The 16,170-nt window shown below is 28.1% G+C and overlaps 2 protein-coding genes across 9 annotated transcripts in view; one reads left to right on the top strand and one right to left on the bottom strand.

Annotated features, from left to right (window-relative positions):
- The window catches only part of LOC122510570 (disintegrin and metalloproteinase domain-containing protein 10), a 1,090,443-nt gene that overhangs the window by 1,026,966 nt on the left and 47,307 nt on the right, over positions 1–16,170 (top strand). For all 8 annotated transcript variants that reach the window (XM_043625327.1, XM_043625328.1, XM_043625329.1 and 5 more), the window contains one exon: positions 3,247–3,374. In XM_043625327.1, the coding sequence (XP_043481262.1) occupies positions 3,247–3,374 (128 nt within the window). The remainder of the gene's footprint in view (positions 1–3,246; positions 3,375–16,170) is intronic.
- LOC122510573 (ATP-dependent RNA helicase abstrakt) overlaps positions 3,090–16,170 on the bottom strand; it is a 276,756-nt gene continuing 263,675 nt past the window's right edge. Inside the window, exon 11 of the mRNA XM_043625335.1 lies at positions 3,090–3,352. The gene's annotated coding sequence lies outside the window, so the exon portion shown is untranslated. The remainder of the gene's footprint in view (positions 3,353–16,170) is intronic.

Below are 16,170 nucleotides of genomic sequence, written 5' to 3'. Positions count from 1 at the left end.
CTAAAAGATAAAAAATGTTTGGTCCAAATAAAAAATGTGAATTTTGACGATATGTTGGTTTGGCGTGGAATGTCTCAAATGTGAAAATTAATTTTTTTTATGGTACTATATTTAATTTTGAAAAAAGTTTCAGAAAATAAAACATTAATTAGGAAAGGAACTAAAATTTAAATTGAAAAATCAATTTTTCATTTTTATTTTTACAAAGAGAAAATAGATATATTAGAAAACGACAACGTATTTGAATTGTAGCTCAATTAAAAATAACAATACAGAAAAGGAGAAATAAACATTTTTCTACTATTTTAATACAAACGGAAGTGTACAATATTAATTAAGAATATCGAAAGAATTCAATATTACTACAGTAAACCCTCGTTAACACGAACTTGAAGAGACCGAAAAATTAGCAGTTCGTGTTAAAATAATTCGTGTTATCGAGGCATTCATAATAAATAACATAAAGTACCATAATTAGGCCGATATTCGATTGTTTTCTTTCACTCATAGCAATGTAAACACTATTTCTTGTATTATTTGACGGAAATACGTTTTCATACAAATTGATCAAACGATTTATAGAATTATTATAGATTATCAAAAATATTTTAAGGGGTGGAAAAATATTTGGAACAAAGAACTCTAAGTGTGATGGTACCAATTTGTACGCGTTAGCCGAGCTAAGAACGAAATGAGGACCCCAAAAACTGTTCGAGTTTCGTGTTAACCGGGTTTCGTGTTAACCGAGGAAGTCTCTATACAGTTTATATGCATCTCTGCCGGGACCACAATTTTTGTTCGTGTTAAGAGAGAATTCGTGTTAACCGAGTACGCGTTAACGAGGGTTTACTGTATACAGAAAAATATTGAAGAACGTAAATTAAATTTTATTTGAAAAAATATTAATAAATAGGGTAGAGTGGGGCATTACTATTCTTGTTTGGATTTTTGAGTCTAAAAAGTGTATTTAAAAAAAAATGAGTAGGACCGTTTGAAAACTTGACTTCTTAGCTACAATTTTGACATGTATTATTTTGCTGTAACTCGATTCTGTTCCGAACTACAGCGATTTTACGAATTTTTTTTTTATGTCGAAAAAAACGAGGGGTGTAACTATTCTTGCAGCTATTAGGGTACAGTCACACGATCTAATGCATCTGCATGATGCATGCATGCAGAAACATTTGACCGTTCACACCTCATTTTTCGCTTTCAGAAAATCAGATTTCTGGCGGGATATTTAAAATTTTAATCAATTTTAAATATCCCGCCAGAAATCTGATTTTCCGAAAGCGAAAAATGAGGTGTGAACGGTCAAATGTTTCTGCATGCATGCATCATGCAGATGCATTAGATCGTGTGACTGTACCCTTAATGATATAGTAGTAAAAAAATATAAAAATTAATTTGTTAATTGGAGGATTTTTACTGGTTTTTCTCTTCCAATTTCTTACATAATTAAGAGAATATATTATTTATCATATTATAAATAATATGCCAATAGATGTTAAACAGGTACATAAAATAGATATTAAATAGTTTAAAGCATTTTTAACTTGTTTTATTTAGAAAAAGTGACATTGTCACATATAATTTCTTATAATCTTTGAATTTAAAAGATTGTGACGTAACACATGAGTTCATCCCCCCCTTCCCCATGTCACACTTAGTCACAATTCTCAGATCCCCTCCCTCCCCCTAGACGCGTGACGTATTATGTGTACGGGCCCCTAAGTTTCAGAAGAAATTTTAAAAAAAGTGTCAAAAAAATGATTTAAAAAGATTCTTATATTTATGATACCTATACTAAAAATTTGTTAAAATTTAATTTCATAAGACAATAGAATAACATTTTAAATAATTTATTCTTTTGTATCACTAGACTTTTGAAGGAATTTTTACTGGTTTTTCTCTTCCAATTTCTTACTATTCTAACCTAAAAACAAGCACACAAAAAGTGCCCCACCCTACCCTACTATCTAATAATAATATTAAAAAAAATTTTTTTTTAAATATTGGAAAAAGTTTATTATTATTAAAGGAAAAATCAAATTTTTGTACTTGGAAAAATATTAATAATATTAATAAACAATTTTTAAAAATAGTGAAAAAAATTAATAATTATGTAGGAAAAAATCAAAGAACGAAAAAACTCTTATTTGGAAAAATATTAATAATATTAATATAAATTGTTTAAACTTAGTGAAGAAAGTTAATAATTATTTAGGAAAAAATAAAAGATCGAAAATAAAATTTTATTATTTGGAAAAATGTAAAAAAAATATTTTTAAAAATAGCAAAAGAAGTTAATTATTAAAGAGAAGAATCAAAAAATGAGAATAACATTTTATTTGGAAAAATAATCGATTTTTTAAATAACTTCAGAAAATTAAAAATCAATATTAGGAAAAGATATAATTTTTATGTTGCGATATTGTGGAAAATAAAATTTTCGTATTTATTTCTTTTTTTATTCAACAAGATAATTTTTTTGGATACTTTAAAATTCGACAATAGTACAAAAAAATATAGAGAGTGAAATAAACATTTCAAATATTCAATTTTTAGAAAATTTAATGAAATAAAAAATTAATTCAGAAAAAGAAATTAAAACGTTGTGTTTTTGGAAGAAATAATTTCCATTTCTTTTTTTCTCGCTGGGCAATAATAATTATTTTATTTATTCGTTTCATATCCACATTACAAGTTTATATTTTACCTTATTTATTCTCACATTAGAAATCGGCAATATGTTAAAAAGAAAAAAAAATAGAAATGGAATATAAAAATACAGAATGAAATGTTTTTTTTATTACTTTATTACAAACGGAAATGTACAATATTAGTTAAAAATATCGCAAAGAAATTTAATTTAATTTTTAAAAAATGAAAAAAAATAAAATTGTTTATAAAAAAATTGTTTCGAAAAATATTCAATTTTTGTGAAAACATTTTAAAAAAATGAAAAATTCAGAATAGAAATTAATTTTACATTGTGTGAAATTGTGAAGAATAATTCCGCCCCCCCCCCCCCAACCCAAAAGAAAGTAGAAAATGAAGAAAAATAAATATTTAAGAAGACGAAGGAATTTATATGAAATATAAAAATTTATTTCTATTGTGTGAGAAAGCATTGGGAAAAATTGATGATAATTTTTTTTCCTCCTTCTTCACCGCATTGAAAACGATCATCCTCGATTCTCATGAGTTGACTGCAAAGAATGAGAGCTTCTTTTATATTTTCAGGAGTGCACGGGCAGCATTTGTCTAGCTTACGGCTTGGAATCCTGTCAGTGCATACCAGGGCCAAACGATCCTGCAACGAAGGCTTGTGAATTGTGCTGCCGTTTACCTGGAGAAAATCAACCATGTTTGTAAGTTTTGAAAGAGAAATATGAAAAAAATTATTATTAGCATTACCTCAATATTTATTTTTTTTTATTAAATTTCCCAAGTCTCAAAACAATAAAAACAAACAATGTGAATTTATTTTCACAGGAATAAAAGGAAAAGAAAGAAAAACGAGATAAAAAAGAAACGAGTAAGAAAATTGAGTTTCAAATTGTATATCAAATTTCCCATGAAATGTAAATAAAAGAAAGTTGCTTAAGAAGGCAGAAACTTTTTCCTATGTTTGAAATGAACTTGTTGCTTATGTTCTTCTCTCGAGTATATTTCTCACAATATCCGATAAAAAAATGGAAAAAAATATTTATATATCCCTTTTAGTGTATTTAGAGATAGATTTTTTTTGTAAAAAAGAGCAATAAAAAGAGTTTTCTTCTTTCGAAACTTTTGAAGCTTTCTTCGTTTGATTTTACACAGTAGAATTTATAGTAAATATTTTAAATCAAATTTATTGTTAATTTTTTTAATTAAATTTATAGTAAACTAGCGTCGTACCCGTCTCGCAGTGGGTGATTTGGTCGAATTTCGTATCAAAATCGTAGAACTCTGAATCGGAACGTCATAAATGAATAAAAGTTTTTGGAGAGTATAGATTAGACTTTACAGAATAGAGGACAACTTTTTCTAAGTAGATTTTGAGCCAATTAATTCATAACAATCATAAAAATTAATAAAATATTCTTTGGTTTTGAATAAAAAAGGTTTAAATACCATACTTTATCTCTCCTCGTTCACACAGAACTGAGAACAATTCTATCGGAAACTTAAGTGGTCTTAAGGTTTTTTGAGGTCGCTGATTACGAATCTGAAGTCAGATTTTCCAAATTCAAAATGGCGGATTCAATATGGCGGATGACATAAATAAAATTTGATCGAATTGAGTTAAAAATTGCTACTCAGGGGTTTTCTGGGTCGATGATTGCGAATCTGAAATTAAATTTTTAAAATTGATAATAAAATAGTAATACGTTACACAAAATTGTTCTAATGTCTGAAATTTAAATTTTTGTTTTTAACGTTAACATTTTTTAAAGTAAGTTTTTATCGCAGAAATTAAACAATTTATTGCAAAAGGGTAAATGGAAAACATACACTCTATCTTTTTTCTTAATTATATATGCAATCAAAAATACATACTGTATAAGATCGAAATTAATTTATCTAATGTCTAATTTATGTATTTATATTACTAGAAATAAATTTACAAAGAATACAGTTTCAATTTGTAAGATGTTAAAAATTGCTTTCATAGGGTAATGTCACCTTGAGTGGGCCGCCTAAGCTTTTTTTCTAAAAAATTCTTTATGACAGCAAATTAATCGGAGGTTTCTATTCCAAGCTTTAGTTTAGATCCCTAGATAAGTGTTTATACCATAATAGCTTTAATTTTTTTTATTTGGGAAAAACAATTGACTTTAAAAAAATAGATCATTTTTAAGAAATGAAAAAAGTGTAACCTTGAGTGGACCACTCTTAAAAAATTGTAAAAGTTATTCTAAATTCTTTAATGTCTTTAATATTTCTGATATATTGAAACAAAATTTATGCTTATGCAGCTTCAGACCATGTTTGTGTCGCATTGTTTACAAGTGAAACCATTTTCAATAATTTTGGCACATATCACATCAAAATCACAAAAAAATTAATAAAGAACATAAAACAGTTTCAAACCAATTTATTGTCAATTTATTTCCATAAAAATGTTAAACTGACATTAAAAATATAAAAAACAGGCAGTCCACTCATGGTTATAAACTGTGGTCCACTCATGGTGACATGCAACTTTTTATGGCAGACACCAACATTTTTTTTTTTTTGAGTCATAATTATCACCTTATTAAACTAAGACAATCAATTTCAATGTCCAAAGTAGTAGGAAAAAAATTAGTTACCTTTCAAAACTTAAATTTTACACTACTTTTACACTTCCGAATCACTTTACTCATTGTAAGAGCGACTTCTCTTTTGGTTTGTGTTCTTAAAAATGCGTTACATGAAACGATAACGTATATGATTATCGAAGAACATAAATTCTTACGGCTTCTAGGTGCGGTGCTGCTATTCGTTTTATTTATTTCACGTTTCCGCTGTCAGATAACTTAAAAACTCAGGTGGTCCACTCAATGTGACATTATCCTACATTAAATATTATTTTTCGGAAAAATTGATAAAAACGAGATGCTAATTGACAAGGAAATAGAAAGTTCTGAAAGTGATACAACGATTTATGACAGTGACTAAACTGACCAAAAGTGTTGCCAAAGATTTTAATAAATTTCTAAACATTTATTTCATTTTTTGTTTCTAATATCCTTTCTTCAAATATTATAAATAATGTTATTTAAATAATCTTACTACATTTTTCGATAAAAACTTACTTTAAAAAATGTTATCGTTAAAAACAAAAATTTAAATATAAGACATAAGAACAATTTTGTATAACGTATTATTTATTATTTCATTTACAATTTCAAAAATTTGATTTCAGATTTGCAATCATCGACCCCGAAAACCCCTGAGTACATGGTTGCCACACAACCTGGAAAACCTGGAAATAGCATGGAATTTGAACAAATTTCTGGAATTTTTTTTTTGGTTAATGAAAGATATTAAGAAAAATTCCATTCAACTTGTTATTTTTCTTTAAAAATGTTAACATGCAATTTTCCTTTTCCATGTTATCTTCTCTTTAAATTAATTTAATTTTTCTTTTTAATTATTGACTAAAACTGTGAAAAATGTTGTTAAGATTGTTCTAGAAAAAGGAATTTATATCTTTATTAGTATTACGATTGTCAAAATTTTTTGATACGTTAAAAGATAAAAATTATTTAATTTAGAATTGACATGAATGTTCTAATTATGACTGATTCTTCTGAAAAGTGACATTTTTGATGTCTCGATAAATTTTATAAAATCTACTCTCTAATAATATTATTAACCATTTTCATAGTAAAAATTTAGCACTTACTTATCATTAAAAAAAATTAAACAATTTTATTCAACTGAATTTATGCAATAACTAAAATAATTTCATCTCCAAAGTCTTTTTAACATTTCTCCAATAGGACTTCTATAAGAAAACTAAATTTTTATGGTTTTTTTTCAAATTCTTAGAAAATTTTTAAAAATAGTGCCAGAAAATACAAGGTTTTTTCTATCATTATGTGCATTTTAAAAAATTACATCATGATGATTAATGATGTTTTTATACATTAAAAATATTCTAAAAAAATTTTTAATGCACATTAAAATAAAGTTAAAGATCTGATGTTTAATTTTTCCATATATATTATTTATAAAAAGGAGGAATATTATTATTGCTTTTATAAATATTCAAATTTTACTTATCGGCTCTAGTAAAATTCAAAGAAGAAAGACTTTAATATTTTCAAATTAATTTTGCGCAACTTAAATTCTTACTCTTGAGTATGAAATAAAGTAGTGTCAATAGAAAAAATCCATATAATTTAAAAAAAAGTAAATTGAAAAATCGAATATCAAAAGTAGCACTTTCAGAAAAATTACCCTTATATAGGTAAGTGAGTATTATTGTCTCACTTTCACATAAAAATGCCTGTGATTTTAACTGTTTAAGGGGACATTAATTTATAACTACATAATAATGAATATTGTTAACACTGTTTTGTAAAATACTTGTTTTTTCATCACAAATAATTCCTAAATTTTAACCTGGAATTTTTAATATTTTTGAATTGGAAAACCTGGAAAAAGCCTGAAATTTTGAAATCTAGATTTTGTGGCAACCATGGAGTAGCAATTTTTAACTCAATTCGATCAAATTTTATTTATGTCATCCGCCATATTGGATCCGCCATTTTGAATTTGGAAAATCTGACTTCAGATTCGTAATCAGCGACCTCAAAAAACCTTAAGACCATTTAAGTTTCCGATAGAGTTGTTCTCAGTTCTGTGTAAACGAGGAGAGATAAAGTATGGTATGTATAACCTTATTTATTCAAAACCAAAGAATATTTTATTAATTTTTATGACTGTTATGAATTAATTGGCTCAAAATCTACTTCGAAAAAAGTTGTTTTGAAAAAAACAAAATTTTTATACTTGCACGATCATAAATAATAGAGATTTTTTACCGAAACTGCTGACTTCCATGTACATTTTTGAGGTTATAAAATTTTCTTTATTGCTTCTCCCTATTTTTTCACTACTCTCTAAATCTGAATTAGCGAAATTTTACTAATTTCCTAGCGATAAGTATATCACTGATTCAATTAGCGTATATGACGGGTTCCACGAAAAGTGACCCAGGTCAAAAATTTACATTGAATATTTGAAAAATTTGTAGTTTCTTTAAAACAAAACGAAAATACGTTTTCTATTTTGGGTTTTGCTGCTGATTTTCAACACTTTCTAATAGTGTGAACAAATGAAGAAAAAAAATTGTTTGACCTTGAAAAATTAAATTAAAAAATAAAATTTCATTTTTTTATCAAATGGGCAGTTTTTATTTTTTTTAAAAAAAATTTTATCATAAAGGTGAGGTTTTTTCCTAAAAAAATATATAGGTCAAAACGTGGGACAAGAACTTTTAACTGGTCAAATTAAGCATTTACATCTGCACTGCACCAGCCCACAGTGGAATTTTTTTTACAATTTACTATTAAAAAATGTCTATAGCTTACAATTTTTAACCGATTTGAGTGTTCTTTGTCTTAAATTAAAGGGGAATAAATTCTTAAGACATCCTTCGAGGCCGATTTTGGGGATTTTAATTATTTATAATTTTTTTTAAATCAAAGTTAACAAATTAATACACTTTTTAAAAAAAGGACGTTTATTTTCTTATTCCGTTGATGCACATGATCTAAATCAATTTAAATTTATCCAATATGACCCACGTTTTGACCTATACATTTTTTTTAGGAAAAAACCTCACCTTTATGATAAAAATTTTTTTTAAAAAATAAAAACTGCCCATTTGATGAAAAAATGAAATTTTATTTTTTAATTTAATTTTTCAAGGTCAAAAATTTTTTTTTCTACATTTGTTTACACCATTAAAAAGTGTTGAAAAACAGAAGAAAAACCCAAAAAAGAAAACGTATTTTCGTTTTGTTTTAAAGAAACTACAAATTTTTCAAATATTCCATGTTAGACCAAAAATTTAAACTTTGACCCCCTCCAGTTTTTGATATTTGTTTAAATAAATTAATAATATTTGGTATTTTTAATTGTATCTAATAGGACTACAGTTTGTGCAAACTTTTAACCCGATCCCAAACATTTAAAATTTGGACCTGGGTCACTTGACGTGGAACCCGTCATATACGCTGTGAATTAGTGAAATTTCACTGATTAATTAGCGTATATACGCTAATTGAATCAGTGATATACTTATAGCTGGGAAATTAGTGGAATTTCGCTAATTCAGATTTAGAGAGTATTCTGTAGAGTCTAATCTTAAAAAAAAGAAAGAATAAAAACTTGTATTCATTTATGACGTTCAGATTCAGAGTTATATGATTTTGATACAAAATTCGACCAAATCACCCACTGTGCGTCTTCGGCGGGTTTTAGTTTCTACTAATATATTTGAAGAGGTGTCTACCAAACGGGAATTTAATTTGACTAGAAAAAACTAATAATTAGTTATCATTAACTATTTCATTAGGAAAATATTACTATTTGAATCAGTAATAGTTATTTTCGTATCAAGGGCGCAAAATAGGTGATTTCGCTAAAGTCGTAATCACCTTTGCGCCCATGATGCTAACATAATTTTTTGTCATAACTGCATGAAAAGTATGGGGTCAAAATAAGTGAAACCGGCCACTTGAAAAATTTTTATCTCCAATTTTCAAGTTATCTATGATTTTTAGTAGATATATGAGTACACTTTTTCCCCCTAAAATATTTTTCAAAAAAAAATTTTATTTTTGAAGTAATCAGGTATTGAAGTTTTAGGTCATTTTATTTTCATTTTATTATTACTTTGAAACAAATAAAGATAATTAAGTAATTTTTTTTTAAATTAAAGCTTAAAGTCTATACTTTAAAGATGAAATAAAGCGATTGCTAAAAAATGAAAATTTATAATTGTTATTAACAATTCTTTTAAACAATTGCAAATTGAAGAATGTTCTCAATGTTTTTGAAAGATTAAATTACGATATATTGATGCGCAAAACTATAAGGATTCATTTAAAAAAAAGAAAAATGAGTAACCTCCAATATTATAGAAATTGTGTAGATTTTTCTGCTAAAATGCAGGCCAAAATCGATTTTTAATCTTAAAAATCCGCTTAAAAGCGTGAAGTTTCTAACAAAACAAAAGAAGATCTTATTTATTCGTTTGCAATTTTATCTTTTTCCAGGAACTTGAGTCAATTTTTGCTTGCATTTTGTCAGCAAAATTTACATAATTTCTATAATATTGGAAGTTACTCATTTTTCTTTTTTTTAAATGAATCCTTATAGTTTTGCGCATCAATATATCGTAATTTAATCTTTCAAAAACATTGAGAACATTCTTCAATTTGCAATTGTTTAAAAGAATTGTTAATAACAATTATAAATTTTCATTTTTTAGCAATCGCTTTATTTCATCTTTAAAGTATAGACTTTAAGCTTTAATTTTAAAAAAAATTACTTAATTATCTTTATTTGTTTCAAAGTAATAATAAAATGAAAATAAAATGACCTAAAACTTCAATACCTAATTACTTCAAAAATAAAATTTTTTTTTGAAAAATATTTTAGGGGGAAAAAGTGTACTCATATATCTACTAAAAATCATAGATAACTTGAAAATTGGAGATAAAAATTTTTCAAGTGGCCGGTTTCACTTATTTTGACCCTATGTCATTGAGTGCACGAGCGATTAAACGCTCATATTAGTTAAAAATTAAACTCTATATAAATGTTAACTCTTTGAAGTCTATAATGATACAAGTTTTAATATAGAAATAAGAAAACAATGTATTCTGGAAATATAGTAATTGCCAATTTTATAACCGAAATGTGAACAAAATCAAATGTTTTATAATTTTTTTTAGAGAAAATCGAAAAAAAATTGCACATTTTTCTGGACAAAATAAAACAAGTTGAAAATGTTTGCATTTTTATAGTCAACATAAAAAGAAACTCGAAAATATCACATTTTAATGAAGAAAATCGAATAATTAACATGCGGGCGCAAAATACTCTTCCCCTACCCCTGGGTGATAATAATGAGTTACTTTGCGCCCGCTCTAAGTGCCCGAAATGACATACTTTCCGTGCAGGTAGGACAAAAATGACTTTTTTGTCCTACATGCGCGATAAACTCGACTTTCCGTACATGCATAGCGGGCGGAAAGTTAGGTTTTGCCGCCCGACTACTAACAGACTACTAACAGTGGGCGGAAAAATGACTTTTTCGCCCGCCTCCATGTGTTTTTGAAGTGTTAATTAAACGTAACTAATTAAAATATTATCACTTTCTATTACTCAAAATCAAAACCAAATGAACAATTACTGACTAACTAATTCAGTTATTAACTAACTTAGTAACTAACTTGGTTACTAGTCTTAGTTACTACAGAAAAAAGTAGGTGTCAAATATGTTGCGTGTTGTTTGACATTGGTGTGGTGGAAAGTGGTGTCGTTTCAACACTAGTATTGGTGTAATTAGTAATATAAACTAATAACGATTGTAGGGTTAAAATAACACCCCTGGTGAAAAAGTGTTGCGTGTCGTTTTAAAACCAAATTTGGTGTTAAAACAACACTTACTTTTTTCTGTGTTACTAACTTGGTTTCTTACTGTCTTAGTTACTAACTAACTTACTAACTAAATTAGTTACTAACTATTTAACTTTATAATATAGTAACTTAATTACTACGTAATTAAGAAATACATTCAATGTATTTCCAAAGTAGGGGAGACCGGGGCGAAACCGGACAGATTTGGTCTTTGACCAGAAAACTCAGAAAAAAATATTTTTTGCTAAAGAGTAATTTACCGTTTTGAAGCTTGTTCCTTCACCTACAAATACTACTTGTTCGTTTTTAAAAAACTACAGTAGCTTTGGTGATATATTGCTTCGAAGGTGACTACCTCAAAAACGAAAATCCCAAAATTGGTGGGGCTAAACCGGTCATCCCATGGGGCTAAATCGGACACGGCAAATTAATTGAAGAGAGAGACACAAATTTTCATTTTTTTATAGAAAATTCAAATCAATTCATTGTTTATTTATTTGTAGGTAGTTCTATACAAAGAATATAATATGTATAAAATGTAAAATAGGTAATTAATACAATATAAAATGAATTATAGTTTTCAGACTTGTTTGATTTCAGCAGCTCGCTTGCTAATTCGTGTTTTAAAATAAATTATTTATTTATTTATTGATAAAGTGGTTCTATGCAAAGAATATAATATAAAATAGTTCATTAATAGAAAAGAAATTATAGGGGAGAGTGGGGCAAGACGGGGTAGCGGGTAAGACGGGGTACCGGCCTTATTTGACAAACGAATTAACCAATCGCGATTATATTTTGTTTTTTTTTCTTTGTTGAATCGTAAATTGTAGTAATTAATCGTTTTATTCAATTTCGTAGGTGCGGACAAGATGGGGTAGGGGAGAGTGGGGCAAGTCGGGGTTCACAAATTAAGCAAAAAAAGAGAGAAATAAGAGAAGTTAAGAAAACTACTAAAAATCAAGACTGAATAAAATAAGAGTGACCAAAAAGAAAAAAGCTTGTCAGGTTAAATCATCAATTAGCGATGGTAAAGTGGAAAATACACCTTGTCTCTATTGTAATGGTTATTATTTAGACTCAAATGAGGGCTGGCCTGCTTTTTTTGTCTACGGCCAATAGGCTCACTGCAGTTATGCATGAAGATGAAGACGCAACTTTTACTTGTAAAATTTGTCGACAGAAATAGGTTGTTTTTTTGTCAGTACCCCATCTTGCCCCTACGGGTACCCCATCTTACCCGCCGGTGGGGCAAGATGGGGAGATTTGCAATTTTTTCAATATTATTAATTATAAGCTTTTTTAAGAAACAGATGGCCTTTGTACGCCTTTTTTACGAAAGACTGATTCCCAAAGATGATAATTAAAAATAATAATAAAGTATATATTCGATAATTTTCGTTTTTTGCGCTTTAAACCTTAAGTACCCCGTCTTGCCCCACTCTCCCCTAGTTATTAGCAAATTTGATTGTTTTTTTATCACGACGTCCGATTTAGCCCCACACCGTCATCTAATAAAACCTGCAATAAATTTTTTCTTCTTAACGTTTTTCATTAAATTTTTTTTCTACTAAACTCAGTACACCTTCAGCTAATAAAAAAATTGCAATATAATATGTGCACTTTAATTATAACGATAAAAACCCAAAAAAATAAGAAAAAAATTTTTTTACTTTTACTGCGAAAAACGACATTTTCATATATTAATGGCAACTATTATTACAAGAAAAATGACATGTCCCTAAAACCTCATGCAACATATGCATCACGAAATAGTGCATTCACAGGTTATTTACATTATTTGAAATTCTTCATGGGTTCGGAAATATTTCACTTGTCCGGTTTAGCCCCAGTCTCCCCTACATATTCATTTTTGGATTTACCCCAGTAAAAGAAATTCGATACACGGACCGCGGAGTTCGTATACGAGCTCGGTAGCTCGTATGAGAAATATGAGAAAACTCTCATACGAGCCTTTTCCGTAATGAGAAGTGTATAGATGCTTGTATACGAGGTGACTTTTAAAGCATTTTTCTTAATATAACACTATTTTAAAGTAAATGTAGATAATAGAAATGAATTTTCAAAGTAAAACAAAGCTAAATTTATAAGGGAAATGAAGTTTTAAGAAAAAAAGGATAATTTTATTCAAAAAATTTATTCACAGGTTAGAATTTGATAATTCCTTGTTACTCTAACTAACCGACATTAGATATTTCTCGTATACGGTAAGCAGATTTTGTATTGGCGGTAGAATAAATAAGTTTTTTTCATTACTAATTAATAATATATTATTATTTATTTATTATATAAATGTTCTTATATAAAATAATTAAATTTAATACAAAATCTGCTTACCGTATACGAGAAATATCTAATGTCGGTTAGTTAGAGTAACAAGGAATTATCAAATTCTAACCTGTTTTCAGTGTGAATAAATTTTTTGAATAAAATTATCCTTTTTTTCTTAAAACTTCATTTCCCTTATAAATTTAGCTTTGTTTTACTTTGAAAATTCATTTCTATTATCTACATTTACTTTAAAATAGTGTTATATTAAGAAAAATGCTTTAAAAGTCACCTCGTATACAAGCATCTATACACTTCTCATTACGGAAAAGACTCGTATAAGAGATTTCTCATATTTCTCATACGAGCTACCGAGCTCGTATACGAACTCCGCGGTCCGTGTATCGAATCTTTTTTACTGGGACTTTACGGATGCGTCTTGTTTATCGCGCATTTGGACAAAAAACATCGTGTGCAACACGGGCGGAAATGGCAATTCTGACCTCGTACGATTGCCACCCTTTTTTCGCTCGTGCGGCAAATTTTGAACTCGGTCAGGAATTGACAACTTTCTGCCCTTGCCACACAATATACTATTCCTATCAAGTACTATTTTTAACTAATTCAGATTTAAAGAACAGTATTTGTCAATTTGTAGTACTTTATGCGTTTGTAGTATTTCAGTTAATGTATTAAAAATTAATCCTAATTTTCCATCAGCTTTTGGAGTTGTGTAGAGTCTAATTCGAACTAATTGTATCGCAAGTAGACCCTACGTTACGACTGCTAAAATCTAAAATAAGACCTATATTGTAGGCTGAATGTAGGGCTTAAATTTTGACAAATAAAAATATTACATCAATAAAAATTAAAGCAAAAAGCAATTTTTTAAAAACGAATTAATATAATAAAACTTTTTTTAATTAGATAAGAAAATTTCCGATTTTTCCTGGTCGAATTTAATTCCCTGCTATTTCTCGGTTTTCCTTCGCGGTTGATAGACACTCTGATAAATGTATTAGTAGAAACTATAACTAAAGTGACCATATGGAAATAGTGTCAATGCGGGACACCCGCTTATTTATATGATTTAGTAAACAAAAAAAAAGGTCATTTGTCACAAGAAAATAGAAAAATAGAATTGACACAAAGGCTCGTCTTATGACATTTACATATTTATATTATGCTTATTTTGTAACATTGAATCACATATGTTTCTGACGATTGAATTTTTCTTAAAATATCACGAAGTCTATCTCTCTCACACTTATATACGCTACTATGTGCTAACCTGTAGATGCAGGATATTCTTAACTATTCTCCGGGATATGCAGGACATTTTATGTCAAATGCAGGACGTTTTGCGGGACAAAGGGGAAAAATCCGGGACAGTCCCGCACAATCCGGGACGTATGGTCACTTTCTATAACACGTTTTCGATTCCCACATGGGAATCTACATGGGATCCACTTTCATAAAGGAAACCATATGGATTCCCATGTATAACCGTATGGGAAATTGCGACACCATTTTAAGTGATAAATATACCTTACATAAACCCAAAAAGCCTATATTTCTTTAAAAAAAAATCCCATGTAAAATCTTTTTTTGTTTTTCAAGTAGGTATAATTTTTCCATATCCCTATTGAAATAGCTACTATCAGTAGCTGCAACATTTCTACGTTACTGTAGAAAATAAAATAAATTTTAAAAAATTATGTCAGGAGTTATTAATTTTTGAAACAGAAAAGTACATGTTTTTTGGCATCATTTTCACAGGGTCTACTTTCGAACCTTGTAGAACATTCAATAAGAATCATATCGGGTTCATAAATTATTTCTAGACTTCTTGAACCTTTATGAACAATAATATCTAAACTATTGACAATTATTATAATAACTATTTGAGATTTTGAAACGAAATAGTAGTCATGTTATTTTTGTTGGAAAGAAAGGTACGAAGATGAGACAAAGCACACGTTACGGAGAATACGACACTTATTACGATTTATCAACGAAATTTTGGAAAAAAAATTATTTCAAGAAGTTATTTGCAAAACTATTTTCAGTTTTTTGCTTTATTGCACCATTAGTGGTAAGGTGCACACCATCATAAACCATTTCCCATAGGCGTCGACATTTCAAATGCGAGAAACTGTATTATTGTAGACATGAGCAGGTAAGTGAGGACTTCAGGTCACTTCTACCCAAACCTACATACAATTTTGAATTTCTTAAGTCAGGAAAAATATTTTGGGTGTTTACACCTCTGTACATCTTTAGAAACCAGATCTTTAAAGTTATAAATCAGTTTCAACCACAGAAAAAAATAACCAAAAAAAAGGTAGTAGTGCTAAACTTGGAGTCTCGGACAAAAAGACTTACAGTAGTATGCACCTGACTGCTAATGGTGCAATAAAGCAAAAAACTGAAAATACTTTTGCAAATAATTACTTAAAATAATTTTTTTCCCAAAATTTCTTTGGTGAATCATAAGAAGTGTCGTATTATCCGTAAAGTGTGCTTTGTCTCATCTTCGTTCCTTAATTTCCAACAAAGATAACACAACTACGGTTTCGTTTAATAATCTCAAAAATTTATTATAATAACGGTTATTTGTTTAAATAACATTATTCAGAAAGATTTAAGGAACATAGAAAAAAATCAAGAACTTCATAGGACTCTTATTAAACGAGTTACATGTTCCCAAAGAAGGCCTTATTAAAAATAGTGTCAAAAAACATGTTC

This window comes from Leptopilina heterotoma, unplaced genomic scaffold, assembly GCF_015476425.1.
Source record: "Leptopilina heterotoma isolate Lh14 unplaced genomic scaffold, ASM1547642v1 Lhet_70, whole genome shotgun sequence".
NCBI classification, from domain to species: domain Eukaryota; kingdom Metazoa; phylum Arthropoda; class Insecta; order Hymenoptera; family Figitidae; genus Leptopilina; species Leptopilina heterotoma.
Note: the sequence above shows the minus strand (reverse complement) of the source record. Positions and strands in the feature narration are given on the sequence as shown.